The sequence below is a fragment of the Hyaena hyaena genome, unplaced genomic scaffold (assembly GCF_003009895.1).
Source record: "Hyaena hyaena isolate Hyena2069 unplaced genomic scaffold, ASM300989v1 scaffold_9, whole genome shotgun sequence".
Taxonomy (NCBI): Eukaryota; Metazoa; Chordata; class Mammalia; order Carnivora; family Hyaenidae; genus Hyaena; species Hyaena hyaena.
In genome coordinates this window covers 4,165,977-4,187,020 of record NW_024080641.1, presented here as the reverse complement: position 1 = coordinate 4,187,020, position 21,044 = coordinate 4,165,977, and the positions used below count along the sequence as shown (strand labels likewise).

The 21,044-nt window shown below is 51.7% G+C and overlaps 1 protein-coding gene across 1 annotated transcript; it reads right to left on the bottom strand.

The window, feature by feature from the left end:
• Positions 1-3,606: 3,606 nt before the first annotated feature.
• Positions 3,607-20,035, bottom strand: FBXO46 (F-box protein 46). The gene is made up of 2 exons (XM_039247912.1): positions 19,950-20,035; positions 3,607-6,613 (listed from the first exon to the last, which is right to left on the bottom strand). Exon 2 carries the CDS (start codon positions 6,529-6,531, stop codon positions 4,714-4,716), a length of 1,818 nt encoding a protein of 605 aa, XP_039103843.1. The 5' UTR covers positions 6,532-6,613; positions 19,950-20,035; the 3' UTR covers positions 3,607-4,713.
• Between the last annotated feature and the right edge of the window lie 1,009 nt (positions 20,036-21,044).

Below are 21,044 nucleotides of genomic sequence, written 5' to 3'. Positions count from 1 at the left end.
ACCGGGTGGGGAGGCCTGGTGCACGTTACGCCCTTGAATCTGAGACAGGGCTCGCTAGCCCCATTTCGCAGATGAGGCTGCTGGTGCTAGGCAAGGTGTCATCCCCAGCTCCCACTCATCCCCCAGACTTGGGGCTGTCCCGTGTCACAGCTCTTAAGGGGCTGCTAGGTTTATCTGTGAAGTGCAACTATTGAGCAATCTAGGTGCTGACGACTCACACATGGATCTTTTGAAGAACGGTCCATATTCTCATTTTACACTTGAGCAAAGAGCCTCAGAGAAGTCAATGGCTGTAAGTCACATAGGCGGACACTTCACGCAATGTGTCTAGGGACACTTTTTTTTAATTCATTCTGCTTATAACTCACTGGGTTTGTTGGGGTCATTCATCACTCTAGGATTCGCCAACCATCCCGTCTTTAAATATTATCTTTGCGCCATTCTCTCTTCCGATTCTAGAAGGTCAACTGAATGTGTTAGACATTCTATTCCCCATGACCTTCTTTCATATTTTTGTCTCTGTGCTACTTTTCAGACCTAGCTCTAGTTCAACAAATCTTTTTTCAGTCGTGTCTTATTTGCTGTTTAGCCCAGCCATTGAGTTTTTACTTTGGGTTATTGTGTCTGTGGCTTTTCTTTTCTCTGTTATTGTTATTTTATTATTTTTTTAATATAATTTATTGTCAAATTGGCTAACAGACCACGTGTAAAGTGTGCCCTTGGCTTTTGGGGTAGATTCCTGTGGTTTATCACTTACATACAACACCCAGTGCTCATCCCAACAAGTCCCCTCCTCAATGCCCATCACCCATTTTCCCTTCCCCCCACCCTTTTTTAATGTTTTTTTTTCCTCCTTTTTTTTTTGAGAGAGCGAGTACACAGAGAGACACAGAATCCAAAGCAGGCTCCAGGCTCTGAGCTGTCAGCACAGAGCCAACGTAAGGGCTCGAACTCACAAGCCCTGAGATTGTGACCTGAGCTGAAGTTGGATGCTTTACTGACTAAGCCCCCTAAGTGCCCCTGAGGCTTTTTTTTTTTCTTTCACATCTGCTAGGCCATTATTGAGTTCTGGGTTGCCTGCAGATTTCCAAGCTCTTATACAGAACAATCCTATGAAACCTATCGGCCACAAGCAGAGTATATCCCCTGCTTTCCAAAAGATAATGTCACACCACTGCACTTTTAGACAAGACCTATACTAGTACCTATTTTCACTATCCGAAAGAGATCAGAAGAGGGTTTTCACTTTTATGAAAAGAGCCGTTACCATACTAATGTCGGTCTTGTGTAAAAGCAAGATGATGCAACTCGAACTTCCGGGAAGTGGGGGGTACCTGTGTTCTGATCTGTGACCGATCCGCTCACCCTCCGAAGCCTCTGTGAGTCTGCTTCTGCTCTGGGGTCTGTGCTGGCTCCTGCTAGCGCCGCTACGTGTCCCTGTGTTTGCCTGTGTCTGTGTGCCGGTCATTGTCTGAAAAATCACTTGTGGGCATTCTAGATGACAGCTTCTTACCCCAGAGGATTTGTTTGTCTCTGCCAGATGTCTCACCTAAGAAGTACCTGCAACTCTCCTTTAGTCTTGTGCTCCCCTCATTTTTTTTTTTTTTGGTTTGTTTTTAATGTTTATTTTTGAAAGAGAGAGCAGGGGAAGGGCAGAGAGAGAGGGAGACACAGAATCTCAAATAGCCTTCAGGCTCTGAGCTGTCAGCACGGAGCCTAATGCGGGACTTGAACTCACCAACCTCGAGATCATGACCTGAGCTGAAGTCGGACACTTAACCGACTGAGCCGCCCAGGCGCCCCTCCCGTCAGTGTTTAGAACATCTTCTCTGCAGTTTTCTGGGTCATCCTTACTGGGGCTTGTAATTTGGTGGGATCCCAGCTCCTGTGAGATTCCTCACCTTGGGTAGGCTTGGCCTTGACTTCTGCCTGCTTGTCCCTACAAGATTACAAATAGGGAAACTCAAAAAGTTTGTCGGCACAAGCAAATGACCTCAGAGCAAAAGTAGCTTCAGCGCCCATGTACCTTTCGCTTAAATTTTTGGCATGGTGTGTCCTTTAACTATTACATGGGCTATTTGATGCAATTATGATTTTTTAACTACCTCTTTTCAGCAGGAGAACCCAAATAATCTGGTTGTTCCCTCCAGAGAAAACTGAAGTCCCACAAAGCCAAGCCTCAAACCCAGCTCTCTTTGATTCTAAAACCTAAGTATTAAATAACGACTTTGGGGGCGCCTGGGTGGCTCAGTCGGTTAAGCGTCCGACTTCAGCTCAGGACATGATCTCGCGGTTCATGGGTTTGAGCCCTGCGTCGGGCTCTGTGCTGACAGCTAGCTCAGAGCCTGGAGCCTGTTTCAGTCTGTGACTCCCTCTCTCTCTGATCCTCCCCTGCTCACGCTGTCTCTCTCTCTCTCTTAGAAATAAATAAAACATTAAAAAAAATAATAAATAACGACTGTGATGTATCCTAGTCTCTCTGGTCATTTTTATTCCCTGATGAGAATATCAGATGGGGTGCCTGGGTGGCTTAGTCGGTTAAGCGTCCGACTTTCGCTTAGGTCATGATCTCGCGGTTCGTGNATCTTGAATTCTAAGTTTAAACTACTAATTCCAGTGGTCTAGAACCAGGAAGGCATCTTCCCTAGAATCTGATTAAAATGGCACCATTTTATTTTATTTTTTTAATGTTGATTTATTTATTTTGAGAGAGAGGGGCGCCTGGGTGGCTTAGTCGGTTAAGCGTCTGACTTTCGCTCAGGTCATGATCTCGCGGTTCGTGGGTTCGGGCCCCGCGTCGGGGTCTGTGCTGACTGCCAGCTCAGAGCCTGGAGCCTGTTTCAGAGTCTGTGGCTCCCTCTCTCTCTGACCCTCCCCTGCTCACGCTGTCTCTCTCTCTCTCCCAGAAATAAATAAAACATTAAAAAAAATTAGAAAGGAAAAAGAGAATGTCAGAGACTGCTGAATGGCTCTCAATATCCATTCTTTTCTCTTCCTTTATACTTGCATTGTTTAAATGACTTAACTCCTCTTATTTCAGAAATAAGTATTTTAAAGCTTCAATTACGGGGAAAAAGGAATCCTTCGTAAAATAGTTTCTTTTGTTGTTGTTGGGCGTAATGTACCAGCTATAAAACATTTCCCAGTCTCCCTTACAGCCCTTCCATATGGCTAAAGCTCTAACGAGATGGATGTACACGATTGCACAGTGTAGTATTTCTGGGAGGAAGGGGTCTTCTCTTCCTGCAAAATGGTGATGGCCGGAGTTCTAGCAGCCATCTCAGACCATGAGGATGGGGGCCACAGCCAAGGCATAGTGACCCAGAAGCAGCCTAGTTTCCTGATGATTTCAGGGCCACTGTACCTGCCCATCCTGGATTCCTAAAGAAATAAAAACTATCTTGTTTAAGCTACTACTACATTGAGATTTTTGAATCCAAACGGACCCAGACGAAGGAAGAGTCGAAAACAGTCTCAAGCTGAGGGACCTGGCTAATGGTTCTTTTCTCGATCTTTTCCAGCTCACACCACGCAGTGGTCCGTGGCTTCCTCTTCCCTCTAGCGCCCCCCACCCCCCACGAACAACACACAAACCAGTCCGGGCCCAGCCTTATAAATATTGATTTTATAGAAAGGACCAATGCAAAACTGGTCAGATGCCACACAGCAGAAGCTTCCAGAACCACAAGGATGAAAAAAAACCAAACCAAATTAAAAAACAAAAACACCAAAACCCAAAAACACCCCAGAACAGAAGAAACGAAAAAACCCCAGACCAAACTGCCTGAAAAGTCAAGGTCTCAGGTGAGCAAAGGATTCTAAAGAAACTCACATGGCTGGGGCTGAAGAGACCCAATGCCTCAACAAGTACCCAGAATGGAAGGAAAATCAATCCGGAAATTCAAACCCACAGTCCCTGCCCACCGGCCCCCCCACGCTGTCAAGAGCGAGGCAAAGGGCTTCACAGCTTTTTTTTTGGGGGGGGGAAGGGGGTAAAGAAGCGATGGCGATAGCTTAAATAATGGGGGGAGGGGAATTTTTATATTTCAGCTTTATTTTCTCTTCTTCTTTAGGGGAAGTGAAGAGACTGGTAGCTTTACGTTAAGGAGAAAACAGTGATTTTTTTTTTTAAATTGTTTTAATGGGGAAAAACGCCTAGCAATGGCAGGTTGCCGTGAAAACTGCCACCTCTGATCTGGGATCGGATGACCCCCAGTTCCTAAACAGGGGGTGAGCCCTGGCGCGGCAGGTGAGGAGAGATGCTGACTTTGCATGCTGCAGCCTCTTGGGAGAACACAGACCCAGAGACAAAAGAACTGGCTGGCAGGGGTGCGGGGTGGGGGGCGACGGGAGGGGGCCGGAATGGGGGAACCCTTAAGTAGTACCAAAATTAGCTGCCGTCTGCTCCCTGCTGGTGGGTCCCTGGGGTGTAGAGTGGCAAGGAGGGTGCTGGGGCTGAATGGAGAAGAAATTGAGATGCTGATAAAAACCGCCCTAACTTGAGGGGTCCGCGGGCCCTGGGTCTGAAGAATAGAAAACCAATAGGGGTCGGTCGACTGGAGTGCTTGCTCAGTCATCTCCCTAAACCCCATCTCGGTTCTGGAAGGGGATCAACACCGCCGGAAGGGCGACCCAGTCCTGGCCCTGGGCTCCCAGGGGGGCGGGGGGAGGGACAGGCCCGGCAGGCTCTCGCCCCCCTCCCCTCCCCCGGCTTCACCTCCCTTCCTCGCGGCCCGCCCGGCCCCCGCCCCCACCCGGCCCGTTGCAGGGCAGCACCCAGTTGTTGTCGTGCAGACCCAGGCGGCAGCCAGGCGTCTCGCGGTCCGCTCGGCGGCAGCACATCCAGTAGGAACGTCCGTAAGGCAGGTCGTGGTGGTAGGGCTTCGGGTGCCAGCGGCAGAGCGACACGTCGCCCTTCTCGTATCTCTTGCGGCACTGCTTGCAAGGGTCGTCGCGGTACAGGGGGTCGCGGCTCCAGCGCGAGTCTGTGGCCCGCACGCCGAACGCCTCGATGATGCCCTTGAAGTGGTGGCACGTGCACTTGAGAGCCGCCAGGGCCCGCGTGGGCAGGAAGCTGAAGATCTTCACCAGCACGTGCTCGGGCAGCAGCAGCATGTACTGCCGCGGCTCCAGCAGCCGCTGGATCTTGAAGCGGATCTCCAGGAAGTCGTGCGAGACGTGCCGGTACAGGCGGCACAGGGAGGTGTCCGCGGTCCCCTCGGCATCGTCCGGGCCCGGCGCGCTGGCCGGGGAGTCAGCTGGGGGCGGCTCGGGGGGCCCGTCCGGCGCCCGGGACTGGAGGAAGAAGAGCTGGCCGGGTGGGGGCGGCTCCTCAGGGCTGACCGTCAGGCACACCGTCTCCTCCTTCACGTTCTTGGTGCCATCCTTGCCGAAGAAGATGCATTCGTCCACCACACCCGTCACTACCACGTCCACGTGGAAGCCTGAGGCTCCGCAGTCCCGGGCAGGGGGCGGAGGGGGCGCCGGGGGAGTGTCCTCAGGCCTGGCTGGGACCGGGGTCTCCCCCTCGCTGGCTTCGTCCGCCCGGGCCAGGAGGAACTCCACGTTGCTGGGCAGGGCGTCCCGAGAGGGGCTGATGAGCTGGTACAGGTCACAGGTGATCTTGTCCTTGGCTCGGGCCCCGGGGCCTGGGCTGCCGGGGTAGGCACAACCGGGCCGGCCGCTGCTCCCGTTGGGCAACCCGCCGTCGGACGCGCGGGGTTCCCGGCCATTGGAGATACGGAAGGCGATGCGCACCTCCCCGGGGCCTGGCCCGGGCCGCTCCTCTTTGCGGAGGCCTTTGGCTGGAGGGCTGTCCCGCTGGGCCTCGAAGTGGGCCACTGCCTCGGCTACGCGGCTGCAGTCCCCGCCACCAGGCCGCCGCTCGGACCCCAGGCCTTTGGCAGGCCCACCCTGCTCGGCCGACACAAAGACCACAGGCGCGGGGGTGCCGGGGCGTGGGTAGCTCTGCAGGGCCAGGGCGGCCCGCTGTTCCACCAGGGCCACCATCTCGGCCACGGAGAGCAGGTCCACGTCCTCGCCAGCTGAGGCCGGGGCCCCCTCTGTGGCAGGGGGCCCTTCTCTGCCCCCCGGGTCCGGCGGAGCCTTAGTAGGCTCAAGGCAGCGCCTCCTCCGCTTGGCCTTGGAGCTGTCGCTGCCCCAGTGCCCCTTGACCTTCATGGAGCTGGCCCGGCTGCCCCCGCCACACTGGTGGGCCACAAAGAAGGCCACCTTCTCCTTTGTATTCCCGGGCTTGATGACGTACCACGTGTCCAGCAGGACTCGCCCCTCATCGCCGGCGGCTGCGGCGGAGAGGAGCGGGGGAGGCTGGGAGGCCGGGGCCTCCGTGGCCAAGGTGGGTGGGGTGTTCTCCGAGTGGGCAGGCCCGTGGTCCGGCTCAGCCCCGCTGCCCGGCTCCGGGCAGGCTGACGGCTTGAGGGCAGCGGCAGGCGGGCGCGGCTGGTTCTGGGAGTAGGTGCCAAAGGGCCGGGGGCACCAGAGCTGGAAGGGCAGGAGGCTGCTGCGGTCCATCCTGGGAAGCAGCAGCGGACAGGCTGGGGTTCACCGCGTTTCAGGACCTGCCTGGATGGCCGGGGGAGGCTCCGCGGGCCACCTGCAGACAGGGAAAATGGGGATTGCGGAGCTGGGGGAAGAACCTGCCCTCCCCCTGGCACCCGGGGCCTCAACCTCTCCCGAGGGGACAGGCCAACTTAGACCACCTAGAACTCACTGCCCGCCCCGCTGCACAGGTGAGCGACGGCGGGGCTGGGCTTTCAACAGCGAGATGGTAACCAGAGCCGGCAGCCCGTTCCAACCACGCAGGCCACACTCAGTGGCCCGACTGCCCTCACTCGCGATCCAGAGGCCTCCTGATGCCATAACCCTGAACTTTGGTGAAAGCAGCAATCGACAGTTCCTCCTTTGTCTGTTTCCGCACCCAGTAGCCAGTTCCTCAAAAGACAAGAATTCCCAGCCCTGCCCACAGCTATGGCTACTTGAGCCCACGGAGGAAGGAATGAGGTAGGCTGGGCAGGGGCAGAAAATCCGAGGTCACAGCCAGCCAGGCCCTTGAGAAATTGGCTCTTCGCTTTGTTCAAGTCACGGGGCTCCCCGAGACTCCCCCAAAGCCGTGTGTCCTCGCCCAGAAAAAGGCACACGCTCGCACCAGACTGTGCAGGTAATTAGTTCCCTTCGGCACAGCCACAGACCTCTGGGATGAGGAGGCTCGCTCTGGTCTGGCCTCCTTTTTCAAGTTGCACACAGTTAAACTGAGTGGGGAAGGGTTCCTAAGCATAAAACCGGACCCTCAAACTTGGTTTTGGGACTTTTCAAGTCGGGCCTCTCTTAATAACGACCACTTTATTTCGCAGCGGCTTTGTGCATGACCGAATCTGGAGACAATTGTGCTAATGAGTCTGGCATGACCGCTTTCCAAAATACTCTCCAAACCTCAATCCTTCCGCATGCCCGGAGACCAGGGGTCAGCAAACGATGGCCCGCTGCCTGTCTCTGCAAATAAACTTTTACTGAGACCTGCTCATCTATTTATGGCTCTTGCACGCTACAACGGCAGAATAATTACAACAGAGGGCACACGGTCTTACGAGGCCTAAAATACTCATTATCTGGCCCTTTACAGAAAAAGTCAGCTGACCCCTGCAGTATAGAACAGACACCACCAAAATTCCACCACTGCATCGTGGACAGCACTCAAAATCCAGCCAGCCTCCAAACACCCACAGACGCCGGTCACAAAGAGAGTCCTAATCCTCAAAATACTTATCCCTCATAATCCCTGATCCTACCTTCCCCTCAAATACTTACAACCCCCTACTGAAATCCCAGTTCTTTGCTTAAAACAAAAATCACCATACAACCCCTAAATCCTAGAGGTGGCTAAGTCTACCATCCGCCAATGCGCCCAAATGCCCGGGAATAGACACACAAACGTTGCAAAAGCCATTTTTTACAGATGCTCTATAGATCCCTCTACAACTTGGCTCCCCCCTCAAATCCTCCATTCAGTCCTTACCCTTTTCTTCAGAATATATGCCTTTCCCCAAATACCCAGACTGTTTCAAAACCTAATTTAAATTCCCAAACCTATAAATATCCCCTCCAGCACAGAAGGCTCCAATCTCAAGGAACCCCTCACAAATCCCATGTCTACCAAGGACTCTGACATTCGCAGCAATTTCCCAACCTCACAGGTAGCCCCCCAAAGACGTGTCTTCTAAAATCCTATACTCCCCTGCAAACACTTTCTAAACCTCCGTGTGTATTCCTAATTCTACACATGCTTCTTGACTGCAAAACAAAGAAATAAGAGTAAGACATAAAAAGCTCCCTAACACATAAGACTAATCCCAAACCTTGTATTCCTCAAAGCCCCCCAAACGCCCCCAAAGAATCCTCACAACTGACACGTGCTTATTGCATGCTCACTCAAGCGAATCTATTAGGTAGTGTTCTAGCAATTCCTGCTAATCCTCCTCGGTCCCCATGAAGCAGGCGGCATATTAGTCTGTGTGCCCAGATGAGACACAGAAAGGTTTAACTCCAAATCGAGGGTCAGACTGGTAGGAAGAAGTTGAGAAGGCGAAAGCCCTGGCATCTGGCTCTGGAACTGGTACCCCTGTATTCTTTATTTTGTTCCTAAGTCTCTCCGTGAGCTCCTCAAATCACAAACCCACCAAACATCCCAAACTACAAAGGAGACCCCCTACAATACAACGAAACTTCCACAAACCCCAAGGCTCCCCCTAAACTCAAGGGAACCCCAAGTATCCCCCACACCCACGCAAACACTTCAAGTCCCCAAATAACGCTTAACTACAAAGGGAGCCCCCAATTTTGTAACTGCCTCCCGTAATCCCCCCAACCCACTCAGACGACCCCCGAAACCTAGACACGCCCCCAAAGGGCCCTCACCCGCGAGCCCCGCCCCCCTGAGGCGGGGGAGGGAGGCAGCGCATGCGCACTAGAGTGGAACGGGCCCGCCCCCTCACTCCTCTCTGGAGTCGCGGGTGGCGCGCGACTAGTTTTCCTCCGCCCCTTTGTTGACAGACGCGCGCGTGACGCCCCCAGCCAATGAGCGGCGGCCGTTCAGGGCCGTGCCCATATAAGGAATGCCTTGGCGAAGGGGCCTAACTTCGAAAGAGGGAGGAGTAGGCGAGAGGTGAAGTGGGTATGGAAACAGCAGAGTGTAAGAGAGCGTAGAACAATTCCCAACTTCTTGCTAAAACGGAGGAACAAGGCCAGGACAGAGGCCATGGTAATCAGGGAGAGGTATATTACACGGCGTTCCCTCTAAACAGGGGCCCCGATTGACAGTTGAGATTTAAAGGACCAAGCAGTTTAAGGATTGAGACTCAAGGGCAGTAGGAACCGGGCAGAAAGATTGGAGTGCCCAGGTCTGGTTGGGAACCCTGGAGACCGAGATTTCCAGTGGAGGAAACTGGGCAGCGGGATCACATCATCCTTGAAAAACAAATGGCAGAGCCCTGCGATGTCTCCCCCCTACCTAGCTCCCCCCAGCGGCACTGAGTCTAAGCCTCTGGGCTTGGCATTCAAGGCTCTCAGGCTAGGCATCCAAATGGATTTCTCCGTTCAGCCTTTCCAAACAGGCGCCCCAAATCTGTCTCAGGCTTAGTACAAGAAAAAAAAAACATTAAATCCCTCAATAATGTTTTTAAAATATTAGTTACATGTTTAAATGATAATACTTAGGATTTAATTTATTTTTTATTTATTTTTTTTTAATTTTTTTTAATGTTTTATTTCTTTCTAGGAGAGAGAGAGACAGTGTGAGCAGGGGAGGGTCAGAGAGAGAGGGAGTCACAGACTGAAACAGGATCCAGGCTCTGAGCTGGCAGTCAGCACAGAGCCTGACGCGGGGCCCGAACCCACGAACCGCGAGATCATGACCTAAGCGAAAGTCGGACGCTTAACCGACTAAGCCACCCAGGTGCCCCAGGATTTAATTTAAATCAAATACTTAAGATTAACTTCATCTCTTTCTTTTGACTTTTTAAAATGTGGCTACTATAAGATTTTAAATTGCACATATGGCTTGTATTATATTTCTATTGAACAGCGCTCGCCTAGATCCTTACAATGTTAGGCTGATCGAAGAGATACCCAAAGGTGACTCCACTGCACATCTGTCCAAGTGTCCCGTCTGTCCTTCCACCACCTGGCCCAGCCTTGCCTGCTTCCACCCATCCCGCTCATCACAGCCGGAAGGGTCTTAAAGCACAAACCTGACCCTGTTTCTACCCCGTACAAAACCTACCGTGACTCCCCAGTGCCCTCGGGAAAAAGCCCAGGTACCCTACAAGTCCAGCCTCATCCCTCCTCACTCCTCCACCCCCCCAGTGGACCCAGGTGGGCGCCAGAACTGGCATCAAGAGTAGTTGGGTCACCCTGTTGGATCCTCAGTAGAAACTATTCTCCTCTCCAATGTATGGATAAAGAAACAGATGCCAGGGGCGCCTGGGTGGCTCAGTCGGTTGAGCGTCCGACTTCGGCTCAGGTCGTGATCTCGTGGTTTGTGGGTTCGAGCCCCGCCTCGGGCTCTGTGCTGGCAGCTAGCTCAGAGCCTGGAGCTTGTTTCGGATTCTGTCTCCCTCTCTCTCTGACCCTCCCCTGCTCATGCTGTCTCTCTCTCTCAGAAATAAATAAAAATTAAAAAAAAAAAAAAAAAGAAGAAAGAAAAGAAACAGAAGCCAGACGGGTTTCAGACACGGAACTGGTGTGAGCGGGAGCAGGGATATATGAATCCAGGGAATCTGATTCTAGAACGCTGTGCCCCACTGCTTTGCTATATATTCTTTGGGCTACGAGCTCAGCCATTCACTCTCTAAGAAGCGGATCTCTCAGGCTGGGTCAGACTCCACCTCTGGGCTCCCACATCAGGCTCCTTGCTGTTACTCCTCAAAGTCCCCAAGCTCTTTCCTTCCATAGTCTTTGCATTTGCTGTTCCCACTAACTGGAATGCCCCACCCCCACCCCCCAGATCTCCTTGTGGCTCAGTTCTTTAATTCATTTGCATCTTTGCTCAAATGAAACTGTATCGGTATGGGGGGGTGGGGGCTTGCCTGAGCTCCCTTCGGGGAAACCTCTCACCTGCCCAGAGGGGGATCTCTGGTTTCCCAAGTCCAGGACCTGCCCTCTACGCTGAGTCATCACTCTCTCTTCTGCTGGACAGTGTACCCAGAAGGGCCAGAGCAGTCACGGTCATCACAGTGTCCCCAGCAGTACCGCCCAGGATGGGACGGAATGGATGGACCTCCCCTGCAGCTCCCCGTCTTAAACTTTAGGAAGCCTCACAGTGTAAACTGTTTCGCACCCAGATTCTGTCTGTGTCCGAGGCCACTGGGGCAGAATTTTCTAACTTCCCCCACGCTGAACCCTCCACAAGGCCCTACACTAGGTCAGCTTTCAGACAAGGCTCCAAGACGGGCCGATATTGTAAAACATCGTGACCCAGAAGACTGAAAATTTTTAAAAAAGAAAAAAAAAAAAAAAAGGAAAAGGACCAGACCAATATGAACCAAGAGACAAGAAGAAGGGTGTTGTCAATACCATTTTAAAAATAGTGGGGCCCTCCGGGGTGGCTCAGTCGGTTAAGCAACGGACTCCTGATCCCGGCTCAGGTCATGATCTAACGATCACGGTTATATGGGCTCGAGCCCCACTGTAGGGAGCCTGCTTGCGAGTCTCTCTCTCTCTTTCTGCCCCTCCCCCGCTCATGCGCTTGCGCAACCCTGAACATGCAAGCCCACGTGCATAAGCTCCAAAATAGATACACAAACTCTAAAAATTTTAAGTAAATAAGTAAATAAATAAGAAATAGCAACAGCCAACAAAAGCAAGAGATATTAGCAGGCACAAAGGTGAAACTGACCCATTATACGCAAACGTACCTGATATACACGCTAACACTATATAAAGACAAAAAAAAAAAAAAAAAAGGCCAGAAGGGCAAACAGGCCAATCCACAATTGTGGCGGGAACCTGCAAAGCATCTCTCCATAAGAGATGGGCTGAACGGATAGAATGAGTAAGGAACTGAATCACGCCATCAGCATCCGTGGTGGAAAGCTCCCAGGAATTCGAGAATCCCCTATCTGATGTGCAGAGGTCCTCCTGCGTGCTGGCTCGGAGTTGGTTGCCGGGGCCAAAGGAATGACACTGAGCTCACCACGAGGAGCTCCCAAGAAAGGGGGCAGACGTCCAAATAAACGATCATGACCCACCTGAATATACCCGGGGAGAAAAGGATGATCACAACGGTGGGTCATACTTGAGCGCTCGCTGGTTGCCAGGCTCAGCTCTAAGCGTTTTACAAATATTAACTCGCTTCATTCTCATATCACCTTGCCATTTCTGACCTCGTTTTGCGGAAGTGGAGGCACAGAAGGGCGAAGTAATCGCCCTCAGATACAGCTTTGTGGCAGGAGGTGGTGACATACCAGCAGCTTTATTCCCCCAGCTGCATTTTGGGTGGAGAGTTACTCAGTCCTCAAAAACTGCAGTCCCCCCACCAACAGCCAGAACCGCTCTCCCTTCCCTTCCTGACTTTTTTTTTTTTTTTTTTGAGAGAGAAAAGAGAGCATGTGCATATAAGCAGAGGAGAGGGGCAGAGGGAGAGAGAATGATAATCTTTTTTTTTTTAATGTTTTATTTATTTCTGAGAGAGACAGCGTGAACAGGGGAGAGTCAGAGAGAGAGGGAGATACAGAATCTGAAACAGGCTCCAGGCTCTGAGCTGGCAGTCAGCACAGAGCCCGACGCGGGGCTCAAACCCACAAACTGTGAGATCATGACCTGAGCCGAAGTCGGATGCTTAACCAACTGAGCCACCCAGGCGCCCGAAGAGAATGAGAATCTTAAGCAGACACCACACTCAGTGCAGAGCCTGACGTGGGGCTTGATCTCATGACCCTGAGATCATGGCCTGAGGTGAAATCCAGAGTCGGATGCTCAACCGACTCAACCACCCAGGAGCCCCCGGTTTATTTTTTTCCTTAGCACAGATCACTATCTAATACACTATAAACTTTGTCTGTAAAGTTTATGTAGTCGGTCTCCCCTTGCTAAAACGAAAGCTCCCCCAGGACCACTATTTTTGTCTATTTTATTTCACTGCTGGATCCCCAGCTTTGAGAACAGCACCAAGCCCTTGGCAACTCAGGACGTGCTCCCTGGACCAGTGGCCCCTGGGAGTGTGTTAGGAACACAGTCTCGGGGCGCCTGAGGGGCTCAGTTGGTGAGACCTGACTCTTGATTTCAGCTCAGGGCACGATCTCACAGTTCGTGAGTTCAAGCCCTGCGTCGAGCTCTGCGCTGATATTGCAGAGCCTGCTTGGGATTCTCTCTGTCTCCTTCTCTCTCTTCCCCTCCCCTGCTGTCTCTCTCTCTCTCTCTCAAAATAAATAAACTTAAAAAAGAGGACAAAAATAAAATTTAAAACGTTAAAAAAAAAAAGGGAGCATAGTCTCGGGCGCTGCCTTACACCTGCTGAATTAGAATGTGCACTTTGACAAGTCTTCTCGGGGACTAGTGTGCCCATTTAAGTTGGAGGACCGAGGCCCTAACACATCAGGGGTATGCAATGCATATCTGTTTGAACAAACTCCTGACCCTCCCGTGCTGTCCGTCTTCACGTGGGCTACTGGGGACTTCCTGCGAAAAGCCAGCAGGTTCCACCAAGCCCACGTGTGGAGATCCTGCTTCTAGAACCTCTTTCCGGAGCGACGCCAGGGCCCTCCCAAGCTACTCGGGATCTCTTCCTCCCGAGGCCTCCTCTGGCAGCACCTATCACCGCTGAACGACAAGGACCCGGGTGAGGGCCCGTCTCCCCTCCGCCCTGTGCGTGTCTGGAAGGCTGGGACTGCTCGTCGAAGGTACAGCTGCTCCGGCCTCCGCACTTGGCTTACTGGCCTCGTTTCAGCTCTTCCGGCTCCATCCTTTCCTCAGTAGCCAGAGAGACTGCTCCAAACAGGAGTCAGACCATGTCACGCCCCCGCCGAAAACCCTCCTGTGAGAGGCGCGGGTGTGCAAAAACAAAAATGCCTGGTTCAGGAAACCCTTCTCGGGAAGCTACGGGAGGAAGTGCCTCACAAACGAAAACAGGGAGCGAAGACAAAGGGAGCTATCAGATCAAGGAAAAAAGTGTCGCCGGAAGGGAGGCAAAAGGAATCCCCACATGAAGGTAAAGGGTCAGCCTGGGAGGACAGCGCGGAGGAGGAGGTCTAGGGAGAACCCGGTTCCGTCAATGCGCGAAGAAAGGAGGAAGGCGAACAAGTCAACAAGCTAAGTGCGCATCTTAAGAAGGTGGGAACAATGTCAATTACAGCAGAATAAAGCAGAGAGAGGAGAAAGGAAATAAAAAGGGGATGCCTGGCCCCCCTCCCTCTGCCTCTCATGATGCCCCCACCAATGCCCCCTTCCCCCCCGGCCTTTGGGGCGCCTCCATGCCACCGGTAGGGCTGTCAGGGTCATGGCAACTCAGGGCTGTGCACAGAGCGGGTGCTCAGGGAATGCACTGGTCCCGGGTCGCGCAGGAAATCGGTGGCTTCTTACCAGAGCTCTGTTTCTGGTCCTCCTCCATCTGTCCCCCTCCCTCTCCACCCCCACCCCTGCCACCATCCTGTCCACAGTCTTGATTCATCCAGGTCCCTTTCTTGGCTTTTTGGCCTCAGGGTCTGCTGGACTCAAATTTTTCTTTCCAACAGCTCCCTAGTGATAGGAATCATCCACATCTTCAGGATCTAGAGATCCAAGAGAGAGACAGCATGCAGGCAGGCCGTCCTGCCGACACCCCAGCTTTTCCAACTTTGGGGGTGTGACCTTCGGTAGGGGGCTTAGCCCCGGGTGCCTCAGTTTCTTCCACTGCAAAATGCAGATAGTAACAATACCCGCCCATGGGCTGGTTGATGATTTGCTGAGATCAACCCAGGACAGTGCTCAGTGTCAGCTAGGCACCACGGTGAGGCTCAGTATTCAGGCTCTGGGATTATTATTTTTTTAATGTTTGTTTATTTTTGAGAGAGAGACAGAGACAGAGAGAGCATGTACACACTCAGGGAGGGGCAGAGACAGAAGGAGACAGGCTCCGGACTCTGAGCTGTCAGCACAGAGCCCAACGCCGGACTCAAACTCGCTCATGAACCAATCCGCGAGATCATGACCTGAGCGGAAGTCGACACTTTACTGAAGTCAGACACTTCGCCGATGGAGCCACCCCGGCGTCCCCAGGCTTCTGGGATTATTAAGAGAAGGTGAGACTACATAACAATTTGGAAATCTCTGGCTGAACCAAAGCCTTTGTCCCTCTTTTTTTTTTTTTTTCTAATGTTTTATTTATTTCTGAGAGAGAGAGAGAGAGAGAGAGAGAGGCAGCGTGAGGAGGGGAGGGTCAGAAAGACCCAGAATCTGAAGCAGAGTCCAGGCTCTGAGCTGTCAGCACAGAGCCCGATGCGGGGCTCGAACCCATTAGTCGTGAGATCATGACCTGAGCCGAAGTCGGACGCTTAACCGACTGAGCCACCAGGCGCCCATCGTCCCTCTTTATTTCATAATTCTGAAGTGAAAGTGACCCGAGTCCCTCATAATAACGAAAATAGGGGCATGCCTTTGTTCCCGTCATGGACTGGGTCTCCCCATTAATGAAACAGATGCTGACTGTGTGCCAGGTGCTTGTTCTGGGCACTGGGATGTGCAGGGAAAGAGACAGAAATCCTCATCTTCCCAGCGCTCAGATGCTAATTGGAGGCAGTAGCCGTAAAAATAGAGTAAGTTAAGTTCTAAGGTGGCAAGCGCCTGGGGAAACAAATACGGTGAGTAGGAGGGCTGGGAGTGGAAGTGGAAATTATGATTTTTTTTTTTTGTTAAGTTTATGTATTCCTTTTTGAGAAAGAGAGAGAGAATGTGAGCTGGGAACGGGCAGAGAGAGAGAGGGAGAGAGAGAATCCCAAGCAGGCTCTGTGCTGTCAGATCTCATAAACTATGAGATCATAACCTGAGCCAAAATCAAGAGTCGAAATCAAGAGTCAGATGCTTAACTAACTGAGCCACCCAGGAGCCCCATAGGGATGGTTATGATCTTAATTGAGGGGTCAGGATGGCATTACGGAGCAGGTGACAGCCAAGCCTTTCAGAAAACTTGTTCTTTTAGGAATAATACGGCATTACGAGGGCTGCTAGAAATATAACATTAGAAATGGTAAAAATAGCGGCGCCTGGATGGCTCAGTCAGTTAAGCTCCCAATTCATGATCTCGGCTCAGGTCTTTAATTTTGTTTTAAAAATTTTTGACATTTATTTATTTTTGAAAGACAGAGAGACGGAGAAAGAGCAGGGGAAGGTCAGAGAGAGAGGGAGACACAGAATCTGAAGCAGGCTCCAGGCTCTGAGCTGTCAGCACAGAGCCTGACGTGGGGCTCGAACTCATGAGCCGCGAGATCATGACCTGAGCCAAAGTCGGACGCTCAACCCACTGAGCCACCCAGGTGCCCCTTGAACTCTCTCTGCCCCTTCCCTGCTCATGTTCCGTCTCTCTCTGTCTCAAAAATAAATAAACTATTAAGAAAAAAAAAAAAAAAGGATTGTGGGTTCAAGCCCCGCATTGGGCTCCATGCTGGGCATGAAGCCTACTTTAAAAAAGGGAAAAAGAAAAAAAGGAAAGAAATGGTAAAAATATCATTGTATGAATAAGCTTCGGACAAGCACAGGCTGAAAAACACATTTAAGATTTTAAGAAAAAACAAAATGAATTGGAAAGCAGACACATCTTCTAAGATGGACAAATAAAGGAGAGAGAAGTGTCACATTACCCAGGGGACCCAGATGTGACATATAGGCACAGGGACAAGGGAGAGGCTGGCAAAGTTTCCCACAAACCAATAGGTTTTCAGATAATTCATTAAGAGCTGAAGACAAAGGGTTAAAGACCCCTGAAAGTAATGGCAAGCAGGCAAAGCTAGAATGAGGGGCTGCAAACGAATCAGTAAGAGAAAACCCAACAGCGAAAAACGAGCATGAATGCCACCAGCGTTGTGACAACAGCAAGCTCCCCAAGGGCAAGTTGTCAGTCTGCACATAGCAGGTGCTCTATCAACACTGTGAACTACTCGAGGAAGGAACCCCCATTTTCCATAAGAGGAAACTGAGGTCCAGAGGGGTTAAGCGACTTGCCTAAAGTCACACAGCTAGTGTGTGACTGGGCCAGGATTCAAATCTGAGTGTTCTGGTTCCAAAGCATATGCTCAATCATTTTTTTTTCCCTTGGGGCCGCCTGGGGGGCTCAGTCGGTTAAGTGTCCGACTTTGGCTCAGATCATGATCTCACAGTTTGTGAGTTCAAGCCCTGCTTCGGGCTCTGTGCCGACAGCTCAGAGCCTTGAGGGTGCTTTGGATTCTGTGTCTCCCTCTCTCTCTGCCCTTCCCCTGCTCACATTCTGTTTCTCTCTCCGTCAAAAATAAACGTTAAAAATAATTTTTTTCTCAAAAGGATAAAAATCATAAAAAGACCTCATACTTCGCATGCACTGAACCTTTTATATATGTTACCTTATCATCTCCTTACAAGAGCCCCATGGGTGGAATGTGGCCTCAGTTTACACAAGGAAACTTGAGGGCCAGAGTGGGAACGCAACTTAGCCAAGGCCACACAGCGGCAGAGGTAGGGGTTTGAACCTGAGCATATCTGAGTCCAATGCTTTTAACCATAAACTTTCCCATCAGAGTCAGAAAACGAAGGTGATAAACTCAGGAAGCTTCACAACAAATGAACCAAAATGTTTCCAGATGAATTACAAAGTTGCCAAACTGCCCAGTGAGGCCCGAATGACCAAAAGCTTGAGGAAAGAAAACACAGTTGTTAGAAATATTTCCAATTCACTGAAATTCCTGGAGTGAGGCCAGGCTGGGCATTGGCAAGTGAATTATTTATATTTGGCTGGCAATGGGGATAGGAATGGGGACAGATTGAGTTTCTGAGCACCCCCCTTGGGGAGGCACCCTTGGACATGGGAGCCTAGGGGTAGTGGGTGGGACACCAGAAGAGTGAGATATGGGGGTAATCTGTGAGAGAAATAAAAGGAGGCAGCCTGGCCGATGTCACCCTCACTGGTCCCTGCTGTCTCTCAAGGGACCTTCTCTCTCAAGTCTATTTCCCACTCCCACTCACTGATAACTCATGCGTATTGAGCACTTACTCCAAGAACTTGACGTGTTGACCTCCCTGAACCCTCTAAACTTCCTATGGTTACCGATCCCATTTCAGAGTTAAGGACAGGTCAAAAGACTTGCCCAAGGTCACACAGCAAATGAATGGGAGAACTACAATTCAAACTGAAGATTGCCTCTGTTCTCGAGTCTCTGCCGTACTCGTGGCATTTCAGTACAAGGCAAAGGGACTAAATTACAGTGGTGACAGCAGATTCTGAGCCAGTATGCCTAGCTTGGAATCCTGAGCCTCCCATTGAACGCTGGACGACATTAGGAAAGTTGCTTTAAAAAAAAAATTTTTTTTTAAAAAAGGGGGGGGCGCCTGGGTGGCTTAGTCGGTTAAGCGTCCGACTTTCGCTTAGGTCATGATCTCACGGTTCGTGGGTTCGAGCCCCATGTCGGGCTCCGTGCTGACTGCCGGCTCAGAGCCTGGAGCCTGTTTCAGTCTGTGACTCCCTCTGTCTCTGACCCTCCCCTGCTCATGCTGTCTCTCTCACTCCTAGAAATAAATAAAACATTAAAAAAAAATTTTTTTTAAAGGAAAGTTGCTTAAGTTCTCTGTGCCTCTGCGTCCTTTCTGTAGGATGGAAATAAAAACAGCACGTACGCCTACGCTTTTAATGCCAGAATTAAATGAGTTAATATGCACAAAGAGCAAAGAAAAGGGCCAGGCGTTTTCTAAACCATAAATGTTAGCTCTAATCCACTGTGGAGAGCCCCCTGCATGCTTCTTAGCTGGGATATTCCCAGGTCAGTGCCAGGTTTTGAGAAACTGCCTCTGGGGTTGGACTGATAAGGAGGGAATCCATTAGCACCTGTGACCCAGCCGCATTCCTGGGATGGGGAACTTCCCACCAACAGCTCTGAGGCTGGGTAAGGACTTACTACCAGAGAGTAACAATCTTAAGGAGCCTTCCCTCTTCTCAGTGGCAAGTTGTTCCCACAACTCAGATAAGGGCACCAAGTTCCAGAGAAGGGAGATTTGCCCAGGGCACAAAGAAGTGATCTGCATGCCAATACACATCGACCACTACACTTTTCAAGATCCCACCGGAGAGATGAGCGTGCAAAAGGTTCTCTCTGTAGCCCTTTCCGGCCAGCTTGTCCTGGTGCTGTGCCTGTCCAGTTTCTTGGGAGTCTCGGGCTGGTCTGGGCAAACTGTCGTTACATCCAGGCGCCTAATCTCATGCTCTCCACCCATTCCCAGGACGGCAGCCTAACCAACACACCGCTCTACCATTGATTTCTCTCTCTCCACCACCTCAGCTTGCCCTCCTGCCCCCAATCCGATCTAGAGGCCCCAGCCCACTGCAGCCACAGCTGGCCTCTCCCTCGGAGCCTAGAGAGCCCTTCATTCATCTAGCCCTGACTCCCATGCCTTTCCGCATCCCCCAGGCTACTCCCCTCGAAAGTGCTCCCTTCTGGGCCTCTGCCGGACGCCCAGCCCCTTCTCCAACTCGGGACTCCCTTCCCCACCTCGGAGCTCCCTTACAATCAATCCCAAGGCTCGACTCCCTCCCCACTTCCAAGACCCCTCCCCAGCCCCCATTCTTCTACTACTCCCTTCGGCTCCCATTTCTCCCAGACCCCTCCCCAAAGCGACCTCTCGTCGTCCAGCCTCTTCTTTAGCCCTTGCCTCTTCCTTCTCGCCACCCGGTCCCGAACCCCCGCCCCAGCTTTCAAGCGTCCCGAGCCCCCGCTCGGGGTTCTCACCATCTCTCCGCGCCGCAGCTCTTCTCGGCTACGCGGGTTTCCCCCACTCGCTCCTCTCCAGCCTCCCCTTCCGGGTTCCCGCCCCGAAGCCCGCTGGGAATTGGAGTCCGAGTGGCCACGGACTACACCTCCCAGAAGGCAGCGTGCTCAAGCTTGGAGGCGGAGAAAGGAAGCAAACTGGGCGGGCTGAGGAGAAGATCGACTCTTAACTCCCAGGAGGCGGAGAGGGCCCTCTGCAGCGCAGGCGCAGAGAGCGCCCCGCCATGAGCACTGGGAGATGGAGTCCGGCCTCCTCCATTTTGGCCCGGGGCCCTTTGAAAGAAATTCAGCAAATTGTCAAGAGACGTTTGTGAGAGGTGGAGAGTTGGGAAGGAGCACGTTTACTTATACTAATTAACATAATAATTAACGGTGCCTTGTACTTGCTCAGACATTTTCCCATCTCATCACCACCACCTCCCGATTTTCTTACCACCACCTCCTAATTTAAAAATGGTAAAATTAAGCCTTAGACGGAAGGAAAGCCCCACGAACTAGGAACTAGTCAACATCATCGAAGCTCCAAGAGAACAGGCAACTTTTATCTCCTTCAGGCACCCAGAACAGTGTAAATAAGTGTTATGTAAATATGTATTGCATACTAATCATATTCCAGACACCCTGCAGACACCCCAAGTATTTAAAAATTTTTTTTTCATGTTTATTTATTCTTGAGGGAGAGAGCGCGCGAGCAGGGGAGGGGCAGAGAGAGAGGGAGGCACAGAATCCGAAGCAGGCTCCAGGCTCTGAGCTGTCAGCCCAGAGCCCACCGTGGGACTCGAACTCGTAGAGCAGGAGATCTTGACCCGAGCTGAAGTCCCATGCTTAACCGACCGAGCCACCCGGGCGCCCCCAGGCAGCCCAGGTATCATCCCAACTTTGTGAAAAGCTAAGGCAGAAAGAGATTAAACCTCTTCTCCGTGGCAATGCAGCAAGAACGTGATTGGAACCGGTATGTGTTGGACGCCAGGGTCTCTACTCTCCACTCGGTCGTCAGACGGCTTTCCCTTAAGCTGCATTTTCCAGTCCATCTTCATGGGCCATCAGAAAGAACTT

Coding starts and splice junctions, on each gene's coding strand:
- FBXO46 (XM_039247912.1), bottom strand. CDS start 6,531: ATGGACCGCAGCAGCCTCCTGCCCTTCCAGCTCTGGTGCCCCCGGCCC.